The 23777-nt window shown below is 38.3% G+C and overlaps 1 protein-coding gene and 1 long non-coding RNA gene across 27 annotated transcripts in view; one reads left to right on the forward strand and one right to left on the reverse strand.

The window, feature by feature from the left end:
- LOC134759465 (uncharacterized) overlaps positions 1 to 10393 on the forward strand; it is a 66490-nt gene extending 56097 nt beyond the window's left edge. Inside the window, exons 2-4 of the long non-coding RNA XR_010135688.1 lie at positions 1244 to 1393; positions 1883 to 1970; positions 9363 to 10393. This is a non-coding gene — a long non-coding RNA (uncharacterized LOC134759465). The remainder of the gene's footprint in view (positions 1 to 1243; positions 1394 to 1882; positions 1971 to 9362) is intronic.
- Positions 1 to 23777, reverse strand: part of SGIP1 (SH3GL interacting endocytic adaptor 1) — a 238033-nt gene that overhangs the window by 149304 nt on the left and 64952 nt on the right. For 4 of the 26 annotated variants that reach the window (XM_054548263.2, XM_054548231.2, XM_054547238.2 and 1 more), the window contains exon 1: positions 1215 to 2634. In XM_054548263.2, the coding sequence (XP_054404238.1) occupies positions 1215 to 1233 (19 nt within the window). In that variant the 5' untranslated portion in view covers positions 1234 to 2634. 26 annotated transcript variants of the gene reach the window in all.

The following is a 23777-nucleotide window of genomic DNA, read 5'->3' on the forward strand; positions in this document are numbered from 1 at the left end:
TTGATCTGTTCTCCTAAAATCACAACGTTATATTAATCCCACTAGATGGTGAACTCCATGAAGTCAGCAGCTCCATTCATGCAGGCATCTTGTTTATTTTCACCTCCCCATCTCGCATGAAAAGAACATTCTTTAAAATCATTGGCTCAATGTGTTAAAAAAGAGGCAGTATTTCTCAATCCCCTTTTCAAACTGCAGATAAGGCCCCATTGGAAGCTTGTGAAGGCAGTTTGTTAGGGCAAAACCTCAATTTTAAAATGAAACAGAAAAACGTGCATTGCCTATAGAAAGGATAAATACTGTTTCATGAAACTGTTAGCCAAATTGGATGGTGATATAAAATGTATTTCTTATGTGATATGGTTTGGCTTATGTCCCCACTCATATCACATCTGGAATTGTAATCCCCACGTGTCAAGGGAGGGACCTGATGGGAGGTGATTGGATCATGGGGGCAATTTCCCCCACGCTAGTGAGGGAGTTCTCATGAGAGCATATCCTTTAAGTGTGGCACATCCCCCCCTTTCCTCTCTCTCTCTCTCTCTCTCTCTCTGTTTCCTCTGCTGCCATGTAAGACGTGCCTTGCTTCCCCTTCACCTTCCACCATGACTGTGAGTTTCCTGAGGCCTCCCCAGCCATGTGGAACTGTGAGTCAATTAAACCCCCTTTCTTTATAAATTACCCAGTCTTGGGTAGTATCTTTATAACAGTGTGAGAACGGCTAGTACATTGTGATAGATTGCAGGTCGAAAATAGTTTGAAAGACATTTTTAAAAAAAACTTTTTAAAAATTACCCTTTTAACTTGAAACAAAAATTGTGTGTTTACTGGTGTTTTTCTCTGAAGCTTCCCTAAACTAACTAAAAAAACTCCCACAAAGTACCTTAGAATTTCCTGGCTTTAAGAGTATACAGACCTGCAGGTGAAGAAGAAACAGTACAGCAGAAAAAATAAACTATCTTTATCCATTTTCTTTTCTCCTGAGTACAACTGATAGGAATTGTAGGGATTCATTAAGTAAACATCACATTTTGAATTTGAACCACTTTTAAATGTTACACTGAAAGGAGAATTGTTTAGAGGAAACCTTTAGAAAGGAAACTTGGACTCTATACGAATTTTAGGTAAAACATCAAAGTCTGATACTCCAAAGAACATACAGAGTTTTTGCTTGTTTAGTTTTATTTCCATTTTATTTTATTTTTAAAACCCACCTGAAATATTTTTCTCCATACAAATGAAGACTGTTTCTGTAGATCGCCAAGTGGAGGTCACACTCCTGGAGCTGAGTCCCAAAGAGAAGACACTGAGCTGTTTGCATTCTGTAGGCAGAAGCTGAGGACCAGACACAAGACGCTGCTGGCCTTAACCCACAATGCTGTCTCCTAGAAGTGTAAGTGGAGAGTCCTGCCAATAACCCCTCCTTTCTCTCCTTGTCCTGTATTCCTACCATTCCATTGCTAGCTGGTAACAGAACAACATGGAGAGGCCAAATGTAGAATGGTCACCTTCCTATCTGCATCTTAGCAGAAATGGGCTTATCACCCAAGCTAACTTAAAGGGACTGGGGTGAGAAGAGAGGTGGGGCAGGTACAAACCAGAGAAGAGCCAAAGACAAAGCCAGGTTCTAACACTGGCGCAGGCGGAGCCTGCGGGAGAGGGTGTTCTGTCTTTGAAAGCACTTCTTTTTTGCCCACCTTCCTTACTCACCTCATAGTCTTGCTACACATTGCTTTCTCTAATAGCTCTTTATTGTGGTGTTAGAACCTCTATATAAATGTACAGCCTTCAAAATTGTTGAAAAGGCACCACTTTTGGAGATCACGTTCCTAGGGTGCATTTGCTCCTCCTGCCTCTCATCCCTCACTGTGCTTTTAAACAGAGCTTGGACAAGACAAGGACTAGGAACAAAGCCAGCTCTAGGATTGACCTAGAGCTCTGGAGAAGAAGAGGAGCTTTAAGAAGAGGAGGTAAGTTGGCAATGACCGCTCTTTGGGATCAATATGTAGAACCCAGTTAGTAGTGGAATGCAATCTGTTCCTCACGTATCTCCCCCAGAAGCATGCAAATGCGCGCTTTCGAAAACTGAAGTAGGGTGACAGGGTGGAAGGGAACAAAATATGTGACCATACTCAGAATCCAAAGATCTGGGTTTAAAACCCAATTTGACTGCCTTCCAGCTGTCATTTGCAGCAACATTGATAGAGAATCTAAGAGATACTGTGCTACTTTCCATATAAGATTCGTGTTCTCACAAGATATGTGATTTGGAGGGACAATCTTAATTCTCTCTCTGTAATCACTAGGGGTTAGGGAAAGGCAGCTCTTGTTTACTGAGAACCTTGCATGTGCCAGGCACTGTGTCAAGCACTTTAACGCAGACCAATTCTTTCAACAACCTCAGAAGGTATTAGTAACTCCCTGTCTTTGGATTAAGAAACAGACTCAAAGTGAGTAAGTTTCTCTTTCAAAGTCACTAAACAAATGAGTAACAAGACCAAGATGTTGAGCTAGGTCTGTTTGGCTCCAGAGTCAAGCAACTTCTTTCAGAATGGTCACGATGATTATTGCAGTACCTAGTGCACAGAAGACGTGTCATCAATGTTTGTTTAACAATTTCTTAAAAAGCTGCTTAGTGTTTATATAATCATTTTTTTTTAAACTAATGACTTTTGCCGATGTTTGCAATCTACATTCCATTGGTGGCCAATTTTTTGATATTTATTTGTGTACATAGATGCATTAGGGAAGGAGGAGAAGGAGCCCCAAACTATACCAGATGGACCAATCTTAGTACACAGGCGTTCGGCCAGAGAGCAGGGACTTAGAGTGAGGGATGTGCTAAGAACACATTATATTTTAGGTGGGAAATGTGCACAATGATACACTAAAAACTCAATTTAGCTCAAAACATGTATCATAAAAAAACTAATAGACATAATGTACTGAGTAGTTGCGATGTTTCAGGAAATTTATCAGGAATTTTCTTATCTTAGTTCAACACAATTTAATAAGATGGGAGCTATTATCATATTGATTCTATATCATGGCGCATGAGAAGCACCTGATGCCAGGTTGCACAGGTGATAAATAGCAGATCACATTTTAAAACACCCTCTGCCTGACTCCAGAGTCCAGGCTCCTCATGACTTTGGAATATCTTTTGTTAGTCATCATAATTCATTTTATCCTCTTATTAAAAACAAAAAACAAGAATGTGATTTTTTTGAAAAAATGGAGAGATATTTTTAGGCAAGTTAGGCTGCACATTTCTTATACACAAAGGCTGTATTTTGCATGTTTAAATCTTTATATACTGCCCAGTGAACATAAAGGGACCCCATAAATATTTGCTAAATGGATTGTTTCTGTAATAAATGTAAATTTTCAGCTTCAGTCTTCATTAACTTGGAGGGTTACTCAAAGGTGAATCACATGTAATGGAATTACTTATTTTCTGCAGGAACCCAGGCCAAATATTTGGTCTCAGTAATAAAAAACAGGCAAATTTAATTGCCCTGGGCACAATGCCGCATATTGACAGCAACTCTAGACTGGCTATATCTTTTCATTATGATGCTCACTGTATTTCTGTCAGAAAAGATTAAGGCGCTTTGTGTATCAGCTTTTCCTCTAGGTTTTAAATATAGTCACTGTAATCCAATTCAGATTCTTTGTCATCAGAAGTTCTTACAGAAAGACATAAGACCAGTTAAGATGGAGGCCAGTTGGTCCAGTGATTTTTTTAATGATATTTATGATTCCCCGTGCATAGACTACTGCCTAGGGTATAAGAGATGCTTCATAAAGGCAAGTGCCAGGAAGTAGAAAATGTAGAGTTCAGTGTCTAGCAGTACCTGGTGCAAGGTAGTCATTCAGTAAATGTTTACAAGCCATTCTTCATATTTGCAATTCTAACCAAAATGAACTGTTCAAAGTTGGTTGGCATGTGGTTTTGGTCTGAATGCTTCACCTACATTTTTACTTGACTTAAAGGAAATCCAGGTGATCTCAGTACTAAGTATGCACAAAACCTCTTTAAAAGTTAATACCTCATCATTCTGAGCTGAGCACTGAACCTTTTGGGAGAAATCTTAAGGTCACATTCCATTAGCAATAGATTGCAAAAGGGTCTGATATAAATGACAACTTGAAATTCAGACTTGATATATAAAAATTCATGCTGAGACACTAAAATGGAGATTTCTAGAGGGTAATTATGAACTTCAAGGGGCTAAAAATGACTTTAAAAAAGAAATATTTATTCTTTTGGTGACAGAAGAAAATGTTAAAGAAGATGGTCATGAAATAGGTTTGCTACAAAAGGACTTGGTGTTTGCTGTGCCAATGTTAATGTAATGATGCAGTTGAATATAATTGGGAAGAATTTTAAGCAGGTGGTCAACTTCTGTTAAGCTGTAAGAACTGTACAAAGATCCATGGGGAGCAGACATAGTTGTAAAGTGTGAGCTTTGAGATCGGAAACTTCTTCCTAGGACAAGTTCCTAGGAACTTCCTAGGACTACTTCCTAGGACAAGTTTCTTGACTTCTGTGAGTCTCAGTTTTCTCAGCTATCTATCATAAAAGGTTTTTGTAAGGTTTAAATAAGTATAAAAACCCAGTACAACACCTAAAATATATCGTGCATCACTTTATGCAGATTTTTCTTGCTTTTCTTGGAATTTCGATAGTTATAAAACAACTAGAAATCAGCTCTTTTAACAGATCACATAAAAGACACTAAATGACACTTACAGGAGCCTCATAACTCTATTCCTTTAGAAATAAAATATGACATCAAAATTTGAAAATCATCAAAATTTGAAAATAATCAAAATTTCAAAACCTCAAGCTTTTCTTTGTTAGAGCAATAATAACAAAACCAAACTCAGTCTCAAGAGATGTCATTGACTAACGTCTACCATAAAAGATAAGTGGGGATTAAAACACTCACAACAAGAAATATAACTCTTTCATGCAGCAGGAAAATACAGCATTGATGAAGCCTTCTCTTTGTGCAGGTCTGTTACAAACTTCAATTGATTGGTTGGTCTTTCCAGTGTGATCTGAAAGTAGGTCAGTGCTCCTTCTACTTGGGTTAGAGATATCACAGAATTTGGAGTTTCCTGCCTAGCCTATTTGGGAGACACACAAGTTTTGCATGAAGGAGAATACTTTAAACACTAGGTAAAATAATTTGATCTGTTCCCTTAGAACCTTGATCTGTAAAAAGGTTACTTTCTTTTTCTCTCCTCCATTTTCTCGCACTACAGTCATTTATTTTCTTCACATCCTTCCATCTCCAGTCCCTCCCTGGCCTGACAATGACTTGTAGAAAGCATTTAAATTAATGGTCCTGCTCAGATAGACTTTTTAGGCATAAACAGAAAAATTCAATTGAATTGTAATTCATCAAACCAAATGAGGTTTAAAAAACCCTCCATTTTCCACCAGAAAATGAATTCAAAAGAAAATGTACTGGATAATACCAGAAATGCTTTTCTATATGCCCTTTCCTTTTTATATTTCATTCAGGGAATAGGGGGCCAGTCCTTTGGTAAAATCTATAAATTCTTACTACATGTATCATTTAATTGTTCAAGTTAAATTATTCAAAGATCAATTTAAAAAGGAAGCTGGTGGACGTGTGCAGTGGCTCACACCTGTAATTGCACCACTTTGGGAGGCTGAGGCGGGCAGATCACCTGAGGTCAGGAGTTCGAGAACAGTTTGGCCAAAACGGTGAAACCCCATCTCTACTAAAAATAGAAAATTAGCCTGGAGTGGGGCATATGCCTGTAATCCCAGCTACTCAGGATGCTGAGGCAGGAGAATAGCTTGAAACTGGGAGACAGAGGTTGCAGTGAGCCAAGTTCATAGCATTGCTCTCCAGCCTGGGCAACAAGAACAAAACTCCGTTTCGGAAACAAAACAAAACAAAACAAAAAAGGCTGGGGGCAGAGGCTCATGCCTGTAATCCCAGTATTTTAGGAGACCGAGGTGGGTGGATCACCTGAGGTCAGGAGTTCGAGACCAGCCTGACCAACACGGAGAAACCCCGTCTCTACTAAAAAAATACAAAATTAGCCAGGCATGGTGGCGCATGCCTGTAATCCCAGCTACTCGGGAGGCTGAGGCAGGAGAATCACTTGAACCCGGGAGCCGGAGGTTGCGGTGAGCTGAGATCACGCCACCGCACTCCAGTCTGGGTGACAAGAGCTAAACTCCATCTCAAAAAAAAAAAAAAAAAAAAAAAAAGACAACTGGAACATATCCCGCATTAGAATTCTTCTGTTTAATTCTAACCTACTATGTGGAGGCAGAGAGGTAGATAAAGTAGGAGATTACATGGTACTGCCCTTTCTATACACCACAGGCTATTAGCCAACTTTTTTTAAATAAGGATCTATGAAGTCTACTTCTAAAAAAGGATATAAATGTTTTAAAAAGTTAAAAATTATGTATGTAAATATGAAGTTATTTTTGAAAAAATCAGCCATCAGATAAACACACATAGAAATAAAAAGTTTTAAAGGAAAATTAATATGTAGTATATGCTCTAAATTCTTTGGAGAGGCCTTAAAGGCTACCAGGATGCATGTAGAGTGATCCTGTTTGCAAGATTTATAATAATAATGACCATCAATCTATTTATTCATCTGTCCTCCATCCATCCATCCTTTGGCTCTAAATCACAATAGGTAACATAAATTCACTGTCATGAAATTCATCCTGTTGGATCACATAAATCCATCAAGTTACAGTGAACACCTGCTCTCCCTTAGTCTTTCCTCAAGTCAACTCTCTTGGAAAATTAACTCTTGGCAGGCTTGCAGATTTATTAAGCCATCCCCTCAGAATTTTAGAGTAAACAGTCATGTCATTATTCTCTGTCTTTACTTACAGATCTTCTATTTCAAAAATTTAAATACTTATTTGTTGCTCTACTAATGATTCTCAGATCCTAGGTCCTCATATTCACCTGGCAAGATTAGAATGATAATTTTTCTCATCACTGGTATTTTCTTCACCAATTGTCCAGTATTGGGCAGGGATATAACTCTAGCATTTCATTCAATGCTTAGAGTCATCCAAGCTCTGGAGTATTTGGCATCACTATCAGAAGATATCTTCATCTTCTCATTCAGTGGTCAGTAGAAAAGGAACCTGTTGAGCATCTATCATGTGCCAGAGACTTTTCTAGACTCAAGATACAACATCTAATATTACCCTCTAATTATGTGCAATCAGAGACCAGCTACTAAAAACCTGAAACACTCTTTCCATTAGGTCACTCTTACACACTGTAGTCATCTAGTCATCAAAGGGGCATATATGCATTATTGCGTGGTGTTTGAGGTGAAGAGTGACATGAGATGAGGTTGCCAGGAGCCAATCATGCAAGTTTTAGAAAGTCAAGTTAAAGACCTTAGATTTTAGGCTGGGTGTGGGGCTCATACCTGTAATCCCAGCACTTTGGGAGGCTGAGGTGGGCACATTGCTTGAGCTCATGAGTTGGAGACCCCCCGGCCAACATGGCAAAACCTCATCTCTACTAAAAATACAAAAAATAGCTGGGTGTAGTGGTATGCACCTGTAGCCCCAACTACTTGGGAGGCTGAGGTGGGAGTATCCCTTGAGTCCAAGAAGCAGAGGCTGCAGTGAGTTGAGATCGTGCCACTGCACTCCATCGTGGGTGACAGAGTGAGACTCTGACTCAGAAACGAAACAAAACAAAACAAAACAAAACAAAACACACAAAAAACTTAAATTCTAAGTGGAATGGGCAGTCATTGAAAGTACTAGAGAGGTAGACAAAGTAGAAGGACAAGAAAGTGACATCCTCTGATTTTTTTCCCTATCAGCAATGTCTATTACCTAGTGCCAGAAAACTTCAGGGCAATAGTAATTAATTTCTATAATACTTACTATGATAAGCTAAACAAATAGAGTGTTTTCTACAACACCAAAAGACAAAATTATATTGAGTATTGTTTTAGTGTTCAAAGGACTAGGCTGTATACTTGTTTAAAAACTAGCATTTAAATTATGATCTATATTCGAGTTATGAAATGCAAACTCTCCCTAACTAGAATATTTAATTTACCAGAACAGCTGAATACCTGAACAGTTTTTAACGCTTAAAAATCTTCTAGTTTTGACAGTAATAAGCCAATTCTGAGTTTTTAGCACTTCAGAGTTTTCCAGTTGTGACAACATGTAAATATACCAATGTTGACAATCTTAACTGGGATTTAAACTAATTTAGAGCCTTCTTTTTAAACCTCCATAATTCCTGAACTCAAACCCTCACAGAGTTTTGTTACATTGCCAGTCAGACATGACATCAGATTTTAGCTTTACCACTAACTGTGTAATATCAAAAAAATCATTTAATCTCTCAAGAATTCAGTTTCTATGCCTTCTTCACATCATTATTGTATTAAATGAGAAAATGGGTTTAGATATATACATAAAGTGCTACCCAAGCAAAAATTCATATCATTTATTGATATAATTATTATTACCATTTTAGTTGAGAGTTGAGAAATAGTAAACTGTCATAGTATACATCATACAAAAGTAAAGAGTCCAACCCATTTCAAATGGTAAGGTCTTTCTCTTCCTTTGTTAACACAGAAAGGGGAGGAAAATCCACATCTCTTCACAAACCATCTAACAGTAGCTTTCTAATTCCTTCTGTTATAGTTTGGATGTTTGTCTTCCACATCTCATGTTGACATTTGATCCCTGATGTTGGAAGTCGTGCCTAGAGGAAAGTGTTTGGGTCATGGGGGAGGATCCCTCATGAATGATTTGGTCTCATTCTCAAAGTGGTGAATGAGTTTTCACTCTGTTAATTTCTATGAGAGCTGGTTGTTAAAAAGAACCTGGCACCTCCTCCCCTCCTCTCTCTTGCTTTCTCTCGCCATGTGACCTCTGCACACACTGGCTTCATTTCATCTTCTGCCAGGAGTGGAAGCAGCCTGAGGTCCTCACTGGAAGCAGATTCTGGTGCCGTGCTTCTTGTGCAGCTTGCAGAACTGAAAGCCAAATAAACCTTCTCCTTCTAAACTACCCAGTCTCAGGTATTTCCTTATAGCAACACAAGTGGACTAGGATACCTTCTGTTGAATAACATTGACTCTAAGATTCTGTAACATCTTATTTAACTTTCAGTAATCTATCAAGACAATCTAGTGTTCACACGAGGCATGTATAAACTAAAGCTGAATCCGTCATTTTCCTCCCCAGCCAGTTCTTTTGCCAGGGTTCCCTCTCCAAGTAAACTGGTGCCATCATCCTCCGAGATGCTCCATCCAGAAACCTAAGAAGTATCTTTGATTCTTTCTTTTCACAGCCAAACCATCAGAGAGTGCTGTTAGGTCTCTTTCTTGTGTCTATCCAATCTGTTCACATAGGCTTCTCCCATCGCATGAAGCTATCACCTTTGAGATATGGCCTCCAAGATTGCCATAGAAAAGGAAGAAAATGTGAAGAAGTCACCTCAGATACTTTACCACTTCAGCCAGGAAGAGACGGAATTGTGCTATATACTGTTGGCCAGCAGGAGTTTGGCCTATGGACCATGTGGCCTCACCTACATGGGAGACACTGGAAACAAAGTCCCTGGCTGTGAAGCCACTCCCCAGCAACAGCTCTGCACTACACAGAAGAGAAACTTGGCTCTTTGGAAGTCAACTAGCTGTTGTTTTCAAACCCCGTTATCCCTTCTCTGCAGCCCTGAGCTCTAGTTCCACATAATTAACTGGTTCTGCCATTTACTACTCATGTTACTATGAATAAACTTATACTTCTCTCAGCCTCAGTATTCATATCCACAAAATGGATCTTATCTCACAGGTTAGCTCTGAAGACTAAATAAATCATGCATTCAGTAACTTAGCAAAATCAATCACTTATCACAATACATATTTTGGTTTTTTAATTTTTATTTTTTATTCCCATAGGTTTTTGGGGAACAGGTGGTGTTTGATTACATGAATAAATTCTTTAGTGTTGATTTCTTAGATTTTGGTGCATCCATCACCCAAGTAGTATACACTGTACCCAATTTGTAGTCCTTTATCCCTCACCCCCATCCCACCCTTTCCCACCGAGTTTCCAAAGTCCATTGCATCATTCTTACGCTTTTGCATCCTTGTAGCTTAGCTCCCACTTATGAGTGAGAACACACAATGTTTGATTTTCCATTCCTGAGTTACTTTACTTAGAATAATGGTCTCCAATTCCATCCAGGTAACTGCAAATGCCCTTATTTAATTCTTTTTCATGCAATAAATATTTTTGAGAAATTGAATATGAGTGTAAAATTTGACCCCAGGATAATCCTTAAAATCGATGGCATTAAAAAAAAAATCTATACTATGACTTACTGAATTCCTTTTTTCCCCTAAAGCTGATGGTTGAAGAAGACTTTGAAGTGTTTTGTTTCCTTCTCTTTCCTGCTAAAATCCTAATTTAAGCAAAAAGTTCCTGTTCTTGTATGATGACTTTTAATCAGTTTCCACTGAAGGATTAGAAAGGGGCAATGATCAGACACAACTAATGGGTAGCTAAATTACATAACATCAGGGAAGAGATCAATGTCTGGTTCGGTAAGATGAGCAAAACTGAACTCCAGGGAAATTCAAACAACAGGCCCACAGCCACACAGAAAATTTTAGAGGAGCCTGGTCCCAAACTTTCATCCCTTTACTTCAGTTTGGTACGCTTTACCAAGTTGCTTCATTAAATATGAGGGGGTATATATGTGTAATAAGTAACTATATATAATCACATAGAAAAACAAATGTTGAGAGCACAAACTCATACCTAGTTTCTGTAGTACTCCAGCATATAGAGTAGTTTTAGTTTTTTTGAGTATGGTTTTTGTAACTACTTCTACACTAAATATATCTAATTATTTTCTAAATGTCTAGAACAGTGTGATGAACCCCATTTGGCTGAATAGCATTACCTGAAAATAGAAATGACTCACATTTCCAGTGACGCTAATAAGTTTTTAGCTGAAATTTGGCTTAGCATTTTGATTAAATTTTCTGTTAAGTGCACTAAAAAGACTTTGAACTGACGAGATTATAACTTCAAAGGCAGAAGGAAAGTAAAGGGTGACTTTAATAATGATGAAAAAAAAAAGCCCAGAAAAAGATATCATTAGAAACAGGGTCTCTAGAAAAGCCAAGATCCAAATGTCAAATCTGAATGAAGCTAATTGTGTGGTGCTCTCCACAAATGTATTTTGTTTTTTCTAAAATAGTCACATTTACAAGATAAATTATATGCTGAATTCAAAAGTTTGCTAGCACCCTAGTCAGGTTGGCCCAGATATTTCTCCTCTGAAACTCAGTTGAAACCAGAGGCTAGCTCTAGTCCCTTCTGTTGAGTTGCTAGTCATCTAAATACATCCACACATCTTGTTCAGTTCTACCATTTGGCTTAAGTAGTGCAAACTTCGGTGATTTCGCAGAATTCAATCTGTTATGAAGTCACCAGAACACAGAACTCCTTACTTGGTGTGGCATTAGGAGCTGGTCTGCTATATTTCTCCAGTTTTATCTGTCACAGTAACTCTAAGCACTCCACTCTGAAACCAAACAAAAATTCTTTCTATTCCCTAAACAAGTCTGCACATTTGTGGTCTACGTATTTGCTTCTGTTTGGATGACTCTTTGGATGACTTTGTTTTCAAACTATGGCCACAGAAACCTTCCCCTTGTCAAGCTGGCTCAGACACGCCCCACTATTCCTGCTGGAAGTTGGATTTCAAAATGGATATTTTTCCCTTTCTTCCAAATTTCACTTAAGACTTCATTATAAAACTTATCAAATTTTGCCTCATATTACAGTTTACATTGTCTTTGTTCTTTTAGATTTTAAGCCAATTGAAGGCATTCATCTTATCTCATTCATCTTGTGCCCATTGTTGATCTTAGTTCAGTGTCCTGACTGCAGATGGAACATTCCCTATGCTGAGAAGAGGGCCCCAAGCCAAGCAAAGGCTCAAGTGTCAAAAGTGACCTTCATCCCTGTGGGATATAAGTGACCAAACCAGGAGCTTTTAAATTAAGACTTCTTCCATTACTGAGAAAAAAAATCTTGACTAAATACTTACTTGCTAATCTACATTTGTAAAAGAGCATGTAGCATAAATACAGCGAACACCCTAAAAATACAGCAAAGTAAATGAAGAAGCAGAAGGAAAGGTGAGATAAGGCATGGCGAGCCCACACAACACTGAAGAGACCCTCACACTCTCACTCAGTGCCTCCTCCCTCCTGTTTTAAGGTCAGCGAAAATCTTGTTAATCTCTTTTCCAGACTAGAAAAGCAGCAGAAAATCAGAATGAGCCAAGGGGGCAAAGTTAAACCTAAGTATTAATGGGAGCTGCCAGAGGGGAAATGAAACATCATATACTTCAGAAAACCAGAGAGCTTTTATCTTCAGGCCAGCAGCCCGAAGCAGAACGAACAACAGTGTCCGGTAGCTCTGCTGAATTATAGCACAGTGTGTTAATTGATATTCTAAACAATGATCAATGTAAAAAGCACTTTTAAAATGGTTTAAAATAGTTACAAAAATGTAACTTTTCATCATCAAAATATAGGTCAAATTATGTGTAATTATTTTTGCTTAAGAAATGTATTAGTAAGAATATATATACATATATTACAGATTAGAAATATTATCATCAGATATGAGGTTTTAAAAGGATACATCTTAATCTCCCAGAAAATGAGATTCTGTGAAATAAGAACAGCTAACTGTAAGCTAGCATTTATTAAATGCCTGCCATGTACTTTTCATGCATTATCACATGAAACTCACAGTACTACACTGTGAAGTGGGTGTAATCATCTCCACTTTGCAGATGAGGAAGACCTCTCTGAGAAGTCCTGCAATTTGCCAACATGGCATGGATAGATAGTGATGAGCCTGGGTTACATTTGGACTCATGGAAACTCAAGGCCAGTATTCTTGCCCCATTTTCACGCTGTCTGGATGGATGGATGAGGAGTGGGCATATGGGGTACACAATGCCTTGACCATGTACACGCTGAACTCAACTCACACGATCTTTGGTGATCCCCTCATGCTTCCCCTATTCTCCTCTCCCAGCATTCCTTGGAACATCTGCTCTATCTGGTCTGTTCTCTCTGGTCTACTCAGTTTTCTTGCTAGCGTTGTTATAGAGAAAGAAATTTAAATGAAGAGAGAAAACAAAAAGCAATAGCAAGAACAGTCAGTGATGGCAAATGGGAACCAAATATCCCCTTTCCACCAAGTGCTAGCTTTTTAAGTAGGCTTCACCTCTAAAGCATATGAAGAGGCCAGTTGTCAGGCATCTTTGTGGAGGGTGTCCCCTGGCGGTGATGGTGGAGGGGGGTGGGGCATTACTCTAGACCTTTCAGGGAATCCCCTGTCACAGAATATATCCAGTCAGAGGGCAAGGGGAAAAGCAGTACTGTTTCTATCTCTGAATTGTCAGTTTTTATTTTAGTGACAGAGTGACAGAGATGACTTCTGGTTTTTCACTTCAAATACTTTCAGCCATCAATTTCCAGCCAAACCCACTCCACCACTGTGGTACACCCTCTGTCATTCAGCTAGTGGCCAATGGTGGGCCACATCTGACATAGCTTGCTGTTCATGTCTGCCTGAGGCCACTTCCCAGTATCTAGCAGGTTTTATTTATAAATAATGCATATGCAAGGATGCTGGGCTACCTGAACACTGTAGGTGATAAAACTCCAAGTCCTGTTTCCTTGTCCTCAAGGCACTTTTCATTTGAGATAACTAAACAGTGTTTCGTTTTTGAAATATGAGAGAATGAGGAAAAGTTTATGGTTAGGAGAAGAGTACTATAAACTCAAGCTTGTTTCATCAGCAATTAAGAAACAACTTGGAATGTCTGCTTGAATTCTGTCATTGAGAATCAAATGTAGTAAAATTCCTATTACAACATAGTACAGTTCACAGAAACAGTGCATGGCTCCAATCCCTTTTTCATCAGGGTATGTCTTTTAAGATTCTAGGAAAAACATATTCATGAACATGGTATGATAAGTCTTACACCATGTAGCAGTGATTCTTAATCTCTTTTTGGTCACAAACTCCAGTGAGAATCTAATAAAAGCTATAAATCCTCTCATAAAATACAGGCAAGAACGTATCTACCAATCCATGTATAACATTCCTGGGAGTTTACAGGCTGCCTAAATGTATCCGCAAACCCCAATTTAAGTCCCTCACTCTGTAGGAACTCAATATATATAGTTTTTGCATTAACGTGTAAAAACAGTGAATGATGAATTATCTTGGCAGAGACAACCCAGCTATGCTGAGCATTATGATGACTCTTTGTCAGATACTAAATGAGTTGCTTAACACCTTGGAAGGAATCAGAGCCTGAGTCAGGCTTAGAATACACAGTATCTGTCCCTGGACTCATGATGATGGATGCTGTAAATTACAGTCAATCAGCCAAGCCCTCTGTCATGTCTCCGTCATGGAGCCTTCCTATTTTTCCTCTGGCTGGTCTAGTTATCCATCTGTTCCTATCACACAGCCACAGTGCTTTTGCTGGACCTGCAGCTTTCAAAGCTGAATAGAAGGAGAAAAAAACCCAAACCAGTTATTTCAGAAGCAGAAATAGAAATAAAGAGCTTGGTCATTACCAATGATGATAAAGGAAAAAACAGACATAGTTCCTACCGTGTGCTAATTATTTAGTACAATGCTAAACCCTCTCACATACCTTGTCTTGTTTAATCCTTAAATCTATCCTGATGGATAGGTATTATCCATGCACTTTTTTTCATGTGGGTAGCCAGAGGTTCTGAGAGATTAACTGACTCATGTAAGACCCCATGGTGAATAAATGGCACTAAGATTTAAATATATTTGAGCTTGACTGCAGGCCTAGTATTTTTTCCTACTACACAATGCCTATTTTTTAAAAATCTGAGACTTAAGTTCATGATTCCTATATTTTGAAATTATCTATGTCTGAGAGACCTCAGATCTTCCACAGATGAAAAGATGTGCATAGAGGGAGAAAAAAGGTGACTTATACCTTCTAGAATACTCAGGTGAATTCCAACATTGAGGTTAGGTGGTCTTGGCTGAATCGCAAAGCAATCGAAACCTTACCTGGAAAACTGGGCCTCAGTCCAGGAGTGTTCAGACTCACACTGCCTTTTCTCTCACGACACAGCTAATTGAACCACAGACATAATCAATGGTATTGAGCAATAATGCTAAAACATTGTATCCTCTTTCCATTCACCCTCAGACACCAAATTAGCCTTCACCTGCATGTCCTTTTGGATCAAAAATAAAAACCTAGATGAACAGTCATGACAAAAATACCAGCTTGTTTTGGGCTATAAAGGGGTCGTGAGTCATTGTTTGGGCTGTGTTTGTTAAGGGCTCTGAGACACACTAGATAGCGCAGTAGTTTTGTGACATCCAGACTGTTTGCCTCCTCTCATACACCTTTAAAACACAGTTTGGTATAATGACTGAGGCATCAATCTCCTTAATTCAAGTATCCAGGTTGAAAACAAAGCCACATCACAATTCTTTAGGAAGATGACTTGGGGGTGTCACATCTCTCTTTTCTGCCTTGACAACTCCCCCTTTATAAATTTTTTAATTTCTCTACCCCTTAAGGGAGGTGCCTGGGGTAAGGTAAGGGGCTTTATCTGGGAATTACTGCCATAGAGCAATTGGCTGGTCAGATGAAAAGCCTTTAATGTCTACTCAGAGGATGTCTCCCAAAGTCATACACAGAAGGATGAAATGGATGCTGTGTATGAAGAACTAAAAACATTTGCTATTTGTAAATAACACTAAATAAGAAGAAGACAGTGACAGGAGATGGGGCTAAAGGGTTAGGTCATGGGGGTCCCTTTGTTCCATGGAAGTGGCTTGGACTTCATTCTGAAAGTCACTGGGAAGCAAATGTAATGTTTTAGTGAAACATTTACGGGGTTAGATTTGTACGTAGCAGGGAAGATGAAGCGAAGAGCAAAGACTAGACACAAGGAGACCAGTTTAGAGAACATGGTGACAATTTAGTCAAAACACATGATGGGAGCCCTAAAAGAGGATGGTGCTATAGAAGTGGAGAAGAAGAAAAATAGTGGATTAAATAACTATTTAGGAGATAAAATAGGAAAAACTCAGTGAATGATTGGATGTTGGGTTGAGGGAGTGGAAAGAACTCAAAATGATTCACAGTCAGAAGTAAGGGGCTACAGGTTGACCAGAGAAGACTGAGATGTCTCAGACTGTACAAACAACCAGCTAACCCACTGCTGATCCAATTCAGTAACTCACATTTTTACAAAGTGGTGATAGTTTGTGAACTGGATATTCATTACATCACATATTTCATCATCCCAACCATCCTGTGAGATAAGCATTATTTTGTCTATTTACCACTAGATGAGAAAATGGGTTGAGAGAAAGTTAAATGGACTTGGCCAAGGTCACATAACAAAGCAATGGTAGAGTGAGGGTTCAGATTCAAGTTTACACAGCTTAATGTAGAAAATGACTTTATAAAAAATTAAACCATATAAATTGTCCATTTTGACTCTTTTGGTGTTTTCATGTTATTTGATTTGGCAGTATGCTATGTTGTTTCTCTATGGAGGAATCTCATTGTCTGAGATGACCATGATGGAAATGCTTTTTCATTCATTATTTCGGCATCTTTCTTTTGCTGGTGCATTCTAGTGGTTTCTTGCACGGAATATTTTGCTACATTATGAGATGAAACTCAGAACTCTGGTAATAAGTCCAAGGGGTGAGAAGTTAAGTAACTTCTTTGATCAGTAGAAACATGTCCTTCCTTCCCCAGCACTTTTTCTTCTTAAACATCTTTTCATATTTAGCATATCTTAGAGGTATTTTTCCAGAGACAGATCCTACCTATTTCACCAGGTTACCATGAAAGTAAAATAAGCTAACACATATAATGGGGATTCATAAACTATAATGTGCTGCCCAACACATATTTCTGTGTTGTTATTCTCTGATCAGTTATGGGATAAAAGGAAAGAAGACAAAAAACTGTAGTCAATATCCTCTGGACTCCTTTCCGATTCTTAGTATATTCCCTCCATTAGCACATTCCAAAGTGCATCTGAACTTGATAAAGCAGCTAGGTGTTGATTATATCGAGCTATTTAAAATGAAAAGAAAATACTCCATAGCAACTTTTGTTATTAAGATATTGGGAGAAAGTTGGAAAGTAATTGTTTAGACATAGGTCTATCAAAGATAATAATCTTAACCACACTTAGATTGGTCTCTTTTTCTAATTAATTTATTCTTCCATTCTAGACCTTGCTTTAATCATTTTGCTTAAAAATGATTTAGAAAAAACAAAAAAAATTTTCTACCCTGAAAATTTATATTAAGCTTTTAATCAAGCATTTCTCGATGTGTTTCATAGCTCTTAATGTGTTTCCAGTACAGTGTGTGGTCTGTGTGATTGGTTCTAGATTTATATTTCTGATGCTCTATCAGAAGCAATACAAGTGAATATTCTAATTCTCGTCCAGTTTCAGTAAAAAAAATTCTTTTTAATACATGAAACCATTGGGAAAGCATTGCTTGCTCATTTTTAAAATGAAAATTTAACTTTGTGGATCACTAACCATAGACACTGTCCAAATTCTCTCACTCAGAAAGTATGGGATTTGATATATAATTCTTACATAGGATGTGATTTCTATATAAACCCTAGTACACATCAATGCTTATTAAATAAAAATCTCTACTTGATAAGCACCATGAAAGAACTGAAATAAGTTTTTTTCCATAAATAGCCTGAGAAATCGTTAATACCTTGTCCTCAAAAACTGAACATTCTATTTCTTTCTCTTTTTCCAAGACAAATGCTTGTCAAAAAGCATTAGCTTAACATTTATCATCTATTTTAGGACTGATTCATTTAGGCTTCACCTACTTGCAGGATGTATAAGGTGAACTTTCTTATATCTTTCTCCCGATATATATTTGTAAGGCAGAGAAAACAAGAACAAAAACAAAACCCCATTGTTTCCCACAGGTAATAACTAGAGCACAGAATGTTATTTTCTTTCAGAGAGGCCAAAGTTTTAATTGAGGGCTTAATTTTCTAACATTTCTAAAAATTTATGTAAAACATTCTTACTAAGTTCTAGGAAACTTCTGGTATTACCATGAGCTAAATGTGCAAACTTATTACAAGAAAAGAATCTCTCTTTTTAGACATCCAGTTATTATTAGTAATTTTCAAGGTGAGCCAGGAAAGATCATGAGATATCTCTTTACATTGGTATCTTGCACCTGTAGGGCTTTTGACTGTTTTGGGGCTTTTACATACAGTATTTCTTTTTTATTTATTCATTTATTATTATTATACTTTAAGTTCTAGGGTACATGTGCACAACGTGCAGGTTTGTTACATATGTATACATGTGCCATGTTGGTGTGCTGCACCCATTAACTCATCATACATACAGTATTTCATTTGTTCTCTATAACAATCATGGCAGGGAGGCAGATCTCATGATCATTCTCTAGAAGAAGTTCCCGGGGTTCAGAGAACCCAAATCAGAAGTTACCAGTCATGGTCAGATGTGGATCATGCAAGGAGCTTTTAAAATGTTCATATTTCCATCATAATTCTGGGATTGAGGCCCAGGAATTTATACATTAAAAAGGTCTCCAGGTGATTCTGATGCAACTGCTCCATGGCTCAGTATTTGGGAAGCTCAGGTCATATGGGTTGAGTTTCAGGTCTCTCAAATCCTATGACAAGGTTCTTTCTATCACCCACCCAAACTTTGAATCTTTCAGATCTATTATTTGGACTTTAAATTTGGATCTATTTGGACTTTCAAACTTTTCTAGTAGAAAATCCCTGGGGTTTGAGAGGCCAATATTCTGCTTTCTCCAGATCACTGATTCTCAGCTTAGTGAGGTCTCCTCTATGTACACCTGATGTTAGCAGCTCCTTGATCTGTATGTAAAGGAATTAGGCAGATATGTTTGGGACATTGCATCAGAAAGGTGAGGTCTACAGAGAAAGGGATCTATGTACTAATTTAGGGATATTGCTTTACTAATCTGTAATTAGGAAAAGCTTTCTGAATCAGAATGAAAGTTGAACTAAATTAGTATTTTTCAAACTGCAGGCAACAACTCATTAATCAGTCAGGAAATCAATTTACACGGTCTTGACAAGCATTCTAAAAATGAAATTGAATGCGGTAAAAAGTAGGGCTCCTTATATACAGGAAGAATAGGTATTTTAGTTTGTTTCTGCTTTTTTTTTTTGTAAAATACTTCACTTTTGATTTTTATATGTATATCTGTATTCTGGATCCAGTGGAACATGTTTTCATTACTGTGGGGATTAAGTAAATAAATTTTTGAAAACACTGGACTAGATCATTTAGCTTTCTTCTCATTATGGATTGTTAGGATTCTGTTCTATTCTTTTCTCTCTCTCTCACACACACACACACACACACACACACTCGAAAACAAACAACCCTTCCCCAACTCTGACAAAAATAATGGACAGAGAAAACTGTTTAAGTTTTCTGAAGCACTATAAAGGTTGCTTTTAGCAGAATCGTTTTACTTCTTTTGTTTTTGTTTGTTTGTTTGCTTGTTTGTTTTTAGGACGGAGTCTCCCTCTGTCGCCCAGGCTGGAGTGCAGTGGCACGATCTCGGCTCACTGCAAGCTCCGCCTCCCAGGTTCACGCCATTCTCCTGACTCAGCCTCCCAAGTAGCTGGGACTACAGGCGCCCGCCACCACGCCCGGCTAATTTTTTGTATTTTTAGCAGAGACGGGGTTTCACCATGTTCTCCAGTATGGTCTCGATCTCTTAACCTCGTGATCCGCCCACCTCGGCCTGCCAAAGTGCTGGGATTACAGGCGTGAGCCACCGCGCCCGGCCTTTACTTCTTTTGAGTAGGACCAGCATGTGTGTACTGGAAAGTGAAGCACTACAATCTGTGTTCATGTGGAGAAGTAGTTTTCACTAGTAGGAAGAGGTTTGAGCACTAAAGCACCACAAATTTTCAAAAACGAGTCTAAATTAGTAAGGTTTCACCATGTAAACAGTGTTTACTAAACACCGTCCCAAGAGATCCTTCCTGTTTTTGGTATCTTACCTGTTCCAAGCTACTCTACACACTATTGGTGGAATGAGTTTTCTAGTTTGCAAACCTAATCATGTCATGCCCCTGCCTAAAATCAGCACATTTTCTGGTAAAACCCACAGGCTTGCATGGTCTAGGGGACCACTTATTATCATGACCTAATCTACCCACTGGCTTTACTGGTTGCTCTCTCTCTGACACTTCATAGTCCAGTAACATTCAACCACTTGCATCCTTTCTAACTGTTTCAGCCTCTCGTTTCTGAGCACACTCTTCTCTCTGCTCTGAATTCCCTTTCTCACATGTTCACCCAGCAAAACTCCTACTTGTGCTTCGGGATAAAACATAATCATCGCCTTCTCTATGAACGTTGCCTTGGTAGCATCCTTTAGGTGGAACTGGTTATTCTTTCCTTGCTGCCACCATCAGAACTTGTAAATGCCTTATTATGACAACTACCATGAGTGAGACTTTTCATTGACATGACTCCCATTTCTAGGAGGGGGTCTCTGTGCTAGTTCCCCTTTGAATCCCTAGTTTCTAGCAGAATGGTAGAACAAATGAAAGCTATTCAAACTGAAAAAAGATTCTACCTTGGATAAAAATTTTTGTTTAAATGTGAGTCATAATAACACAACTTTTGTAATAAATCTTCTTTAAAAAATTAAATTTCTATAAACTTATTGAAATGAGCCCAAAGGCACAAAGGCTGACTGTTTAACGTGCTGTTCATAAGGCTGCATGTTAAATGCCACTGAACAAAGGCAAAGCAAAAACTCACTGAGCCCGAGAAAGCTGTGTTTTAAATACCCATTACAATGGAGACCAATGTGTCAAATCTTGTAAAGGTTCTATCTGCATTCATTGCACCTTGGGTTTTAATACTGCGCGCCCCTCTGGGTTACAAAGATGGTATCAGGGATCATTTCTGTGAAGGCTGAAGGGAAAATCTAGACTCTCTTTAGTGTTCAATTGGAGTTCGTCAGGTTGAAAATAGATCCCAAGTGTCCAATTCCCTGAAATGCAGGATCAGCCATCTAGCCACAGGAAACCTGAGGAGAGGGTAATATTCTCTGTAAGACCTCAGAGCCTCCTTGGTTACAGGAGCCTAAAGTTGTTTTAATATTGTTTTAGCATTTATTCAGACTGAACAAAAATCCTCAGTCACAGTATTTTGTACATTTTCCTCACATACTCAAAATCAAGTGGGGCAGCTATTAAGGCAGCATAAATACACCTGTAGTTAAATAAGATGTGTAGCATGGAAGTCTATCTTTTCATACTGTACATTCAGACTCAGAAGAGAGAAGGCGTGTGAGGATTTGGAGAGACAGTATAGCTTTGTAAAAGGGATTCTCCTGGGAGGAGAATCAGGACACCAGGATTTTGTTTGCTTTATTTCTGCCTCTGACTTGCTGTAAATTTTTAGGCACGTCACTTAGCCCCTGTAGCCCCAGTCACCTACCAGTGGGGTAGATTTGGGCAAGTCACTAAAACTCTGTAAATCTCAATTTCTTCAAGTATAAAATTAGGCTGATTATACCTATCTTATGGGATTTTATGAGGAGTAAATGAAATAACATGATGAAATATGTTCCCCTATGCCCTAGGACAGAGGTTCCCAAATTCACTTGATGTTTAAGTAATATTTTCATAAAACAGAAATACCTAACAGTTTCATTCATTAAGTAGTTAGGTTTGAATAACTTGAGCATTTATGTCCTTAATAACTTAGTAGTTGTTTGAAAAAATACACATAAATTGAAAGAAAAATAACAACTGAATTGTATTTATAACTAACAATAATTATTTACTAATGAGGGGTATGTTGCTTGCTGAGCCCTGGGTAGAACATTGCCTTCTTCATTTCTCGTTCTACATTTTTTGGTACATTTTTTCTACATTTTAGACTGTGCTTGCATTTCATCCCAGTAAGCCTCTAAAACTCAGCTTTGCAAGGATATGACATCATCTAAAGGAATGTGGCATGGTAATATGGTTTGGATCTGTGTCCCTGCCCGTATCTGATGTTCAGTTGTAATCCCCAGTGTTGGAGATGGAGCCTGGTGGGAGGTGATTGGATCGTGGGGTAGGAGTTCTCGTGAATGGTTTAGCACCATCCCTTCGGTGATGTTCTGGTGATACGGAGTTATTATGGGATCTGGTTGCTCAAAAGTGTGTGGCACCTCCCCGCCACCTTTCTTCCTCCTGCTTGGCTGTGTCAAGTGCTGGCTCCCCTTTCACATTCAGCCATGATTGTAAGTTTCCTGAGGCTTCCCCAGAAGATCCTGCCATGATTCCTGTACAGCCTGCAGAACCGTGGGCCAATTCTCTTTTCTTCATAAACTACTCAGTCTCAGGTATTTCTTTATAGCACATGAGAACCAACTAATACATGTGGCCAGAGGTTGAAAGTGTGAAGTACCTTAAGCTCATTCAGCATCTGACAGATTTCACTTCGTTTTCCTCTGAAATTTAAAGCATTCCAAAGTTAAAATTTAAATTAAGCACACAGTTTGGAAACTGTGGCTCTAACACAGTGGGTACTCAGGGTCTCTGAAGTAGATGAATTATCTCTTTCAGGTAAACCATTCTATGATGTGTTAGTTTTTATTGCTTTCCTTATACTAGTCTGGATAAAGTACATGTAAAGAAAATAAATTAAAATCACCCATTTCTCTTGCTTCTGGACTAAAAGACCCCTTTACTATCAAATCAAGTAACTAGTGTCAGCATCTAGATACTGATAATCTTTGACACTTAAGGTTGCTACTTTAATTATTGCAAAAAGGGACAAATGCCTTTTTAAAAATATATACTTGCCCAGGATAAATTATTTTTCTCCATGCTGGCCAGTCGTGTTCCCTTTCTGCTTGAACTATATAGGACTTTAAATCTGTTCACAGTTAACCAGCTGTATATGGTACTACTTTTTCAGGAATGTTGTATTTTAATGCAAAATCACTCAATTTGTCGACTTTTTATTTATGGAAGCTAAAAACATTCAGCAAGCATGTGAATCTTGCTTAGAAGAGGTGACACTGGGAAAGGAAACAAAATGTTAATGCTTAAAATCCTTTTTACTTGGCATGGACAGGGGTTAGAGTACTCTAGAAAGTCCCATGCTCTGAGAAGGAGAATTAGTACCTAAATGCTGACTCGGGGGCTCCATCTTGTGTCGGTGGCAACTTACTGTTAATGACTACCTTGAGTGTGTGTTGAGAAGGATTCTGAGGAAGTAAGATCTTCAGAAAATTCTGTGCAATGATCAATCAATGATGTCTGTCATAGACTGGAGAATCAGGGCTAAGTGGAAACATACTTGCTGCATGTTTGCCATCTCTGGCTGAAAATATATAGTACTGCAGAATACTCCCCCTACCTCCCATTTTTAAGGGGACAAAAGCACCAGTCTCACTTTTGCTTAGTTATTTTACCGTTTCATATCAAAACAGAAAATAAAACAAATAGCATAAACTAACGTTCTGTCAAGTTTTAAATAAGGTGCTCAGGCTAATAGAATGTTGGATAAACAGTTTTCTGTTATAGAAAACCAAATACTGCATGTTCTCACTTATAAGT

Source organism: Pongo abelii, chromosome 1 (genome assembly GCF_028885655.2).
Source record: "Pongo abelii isolate AG06213 chromosome 1, NHGRI_mPonAbe1-v2.0_pri, whole genome shotgun sequence".
Classification (NCBI taxonomy): domain Eukaryota; kingdom Metazoa; phylum Chordata; class Mammalia; order Primates; family Hominidae; genus Pongo; species Pongo abelii.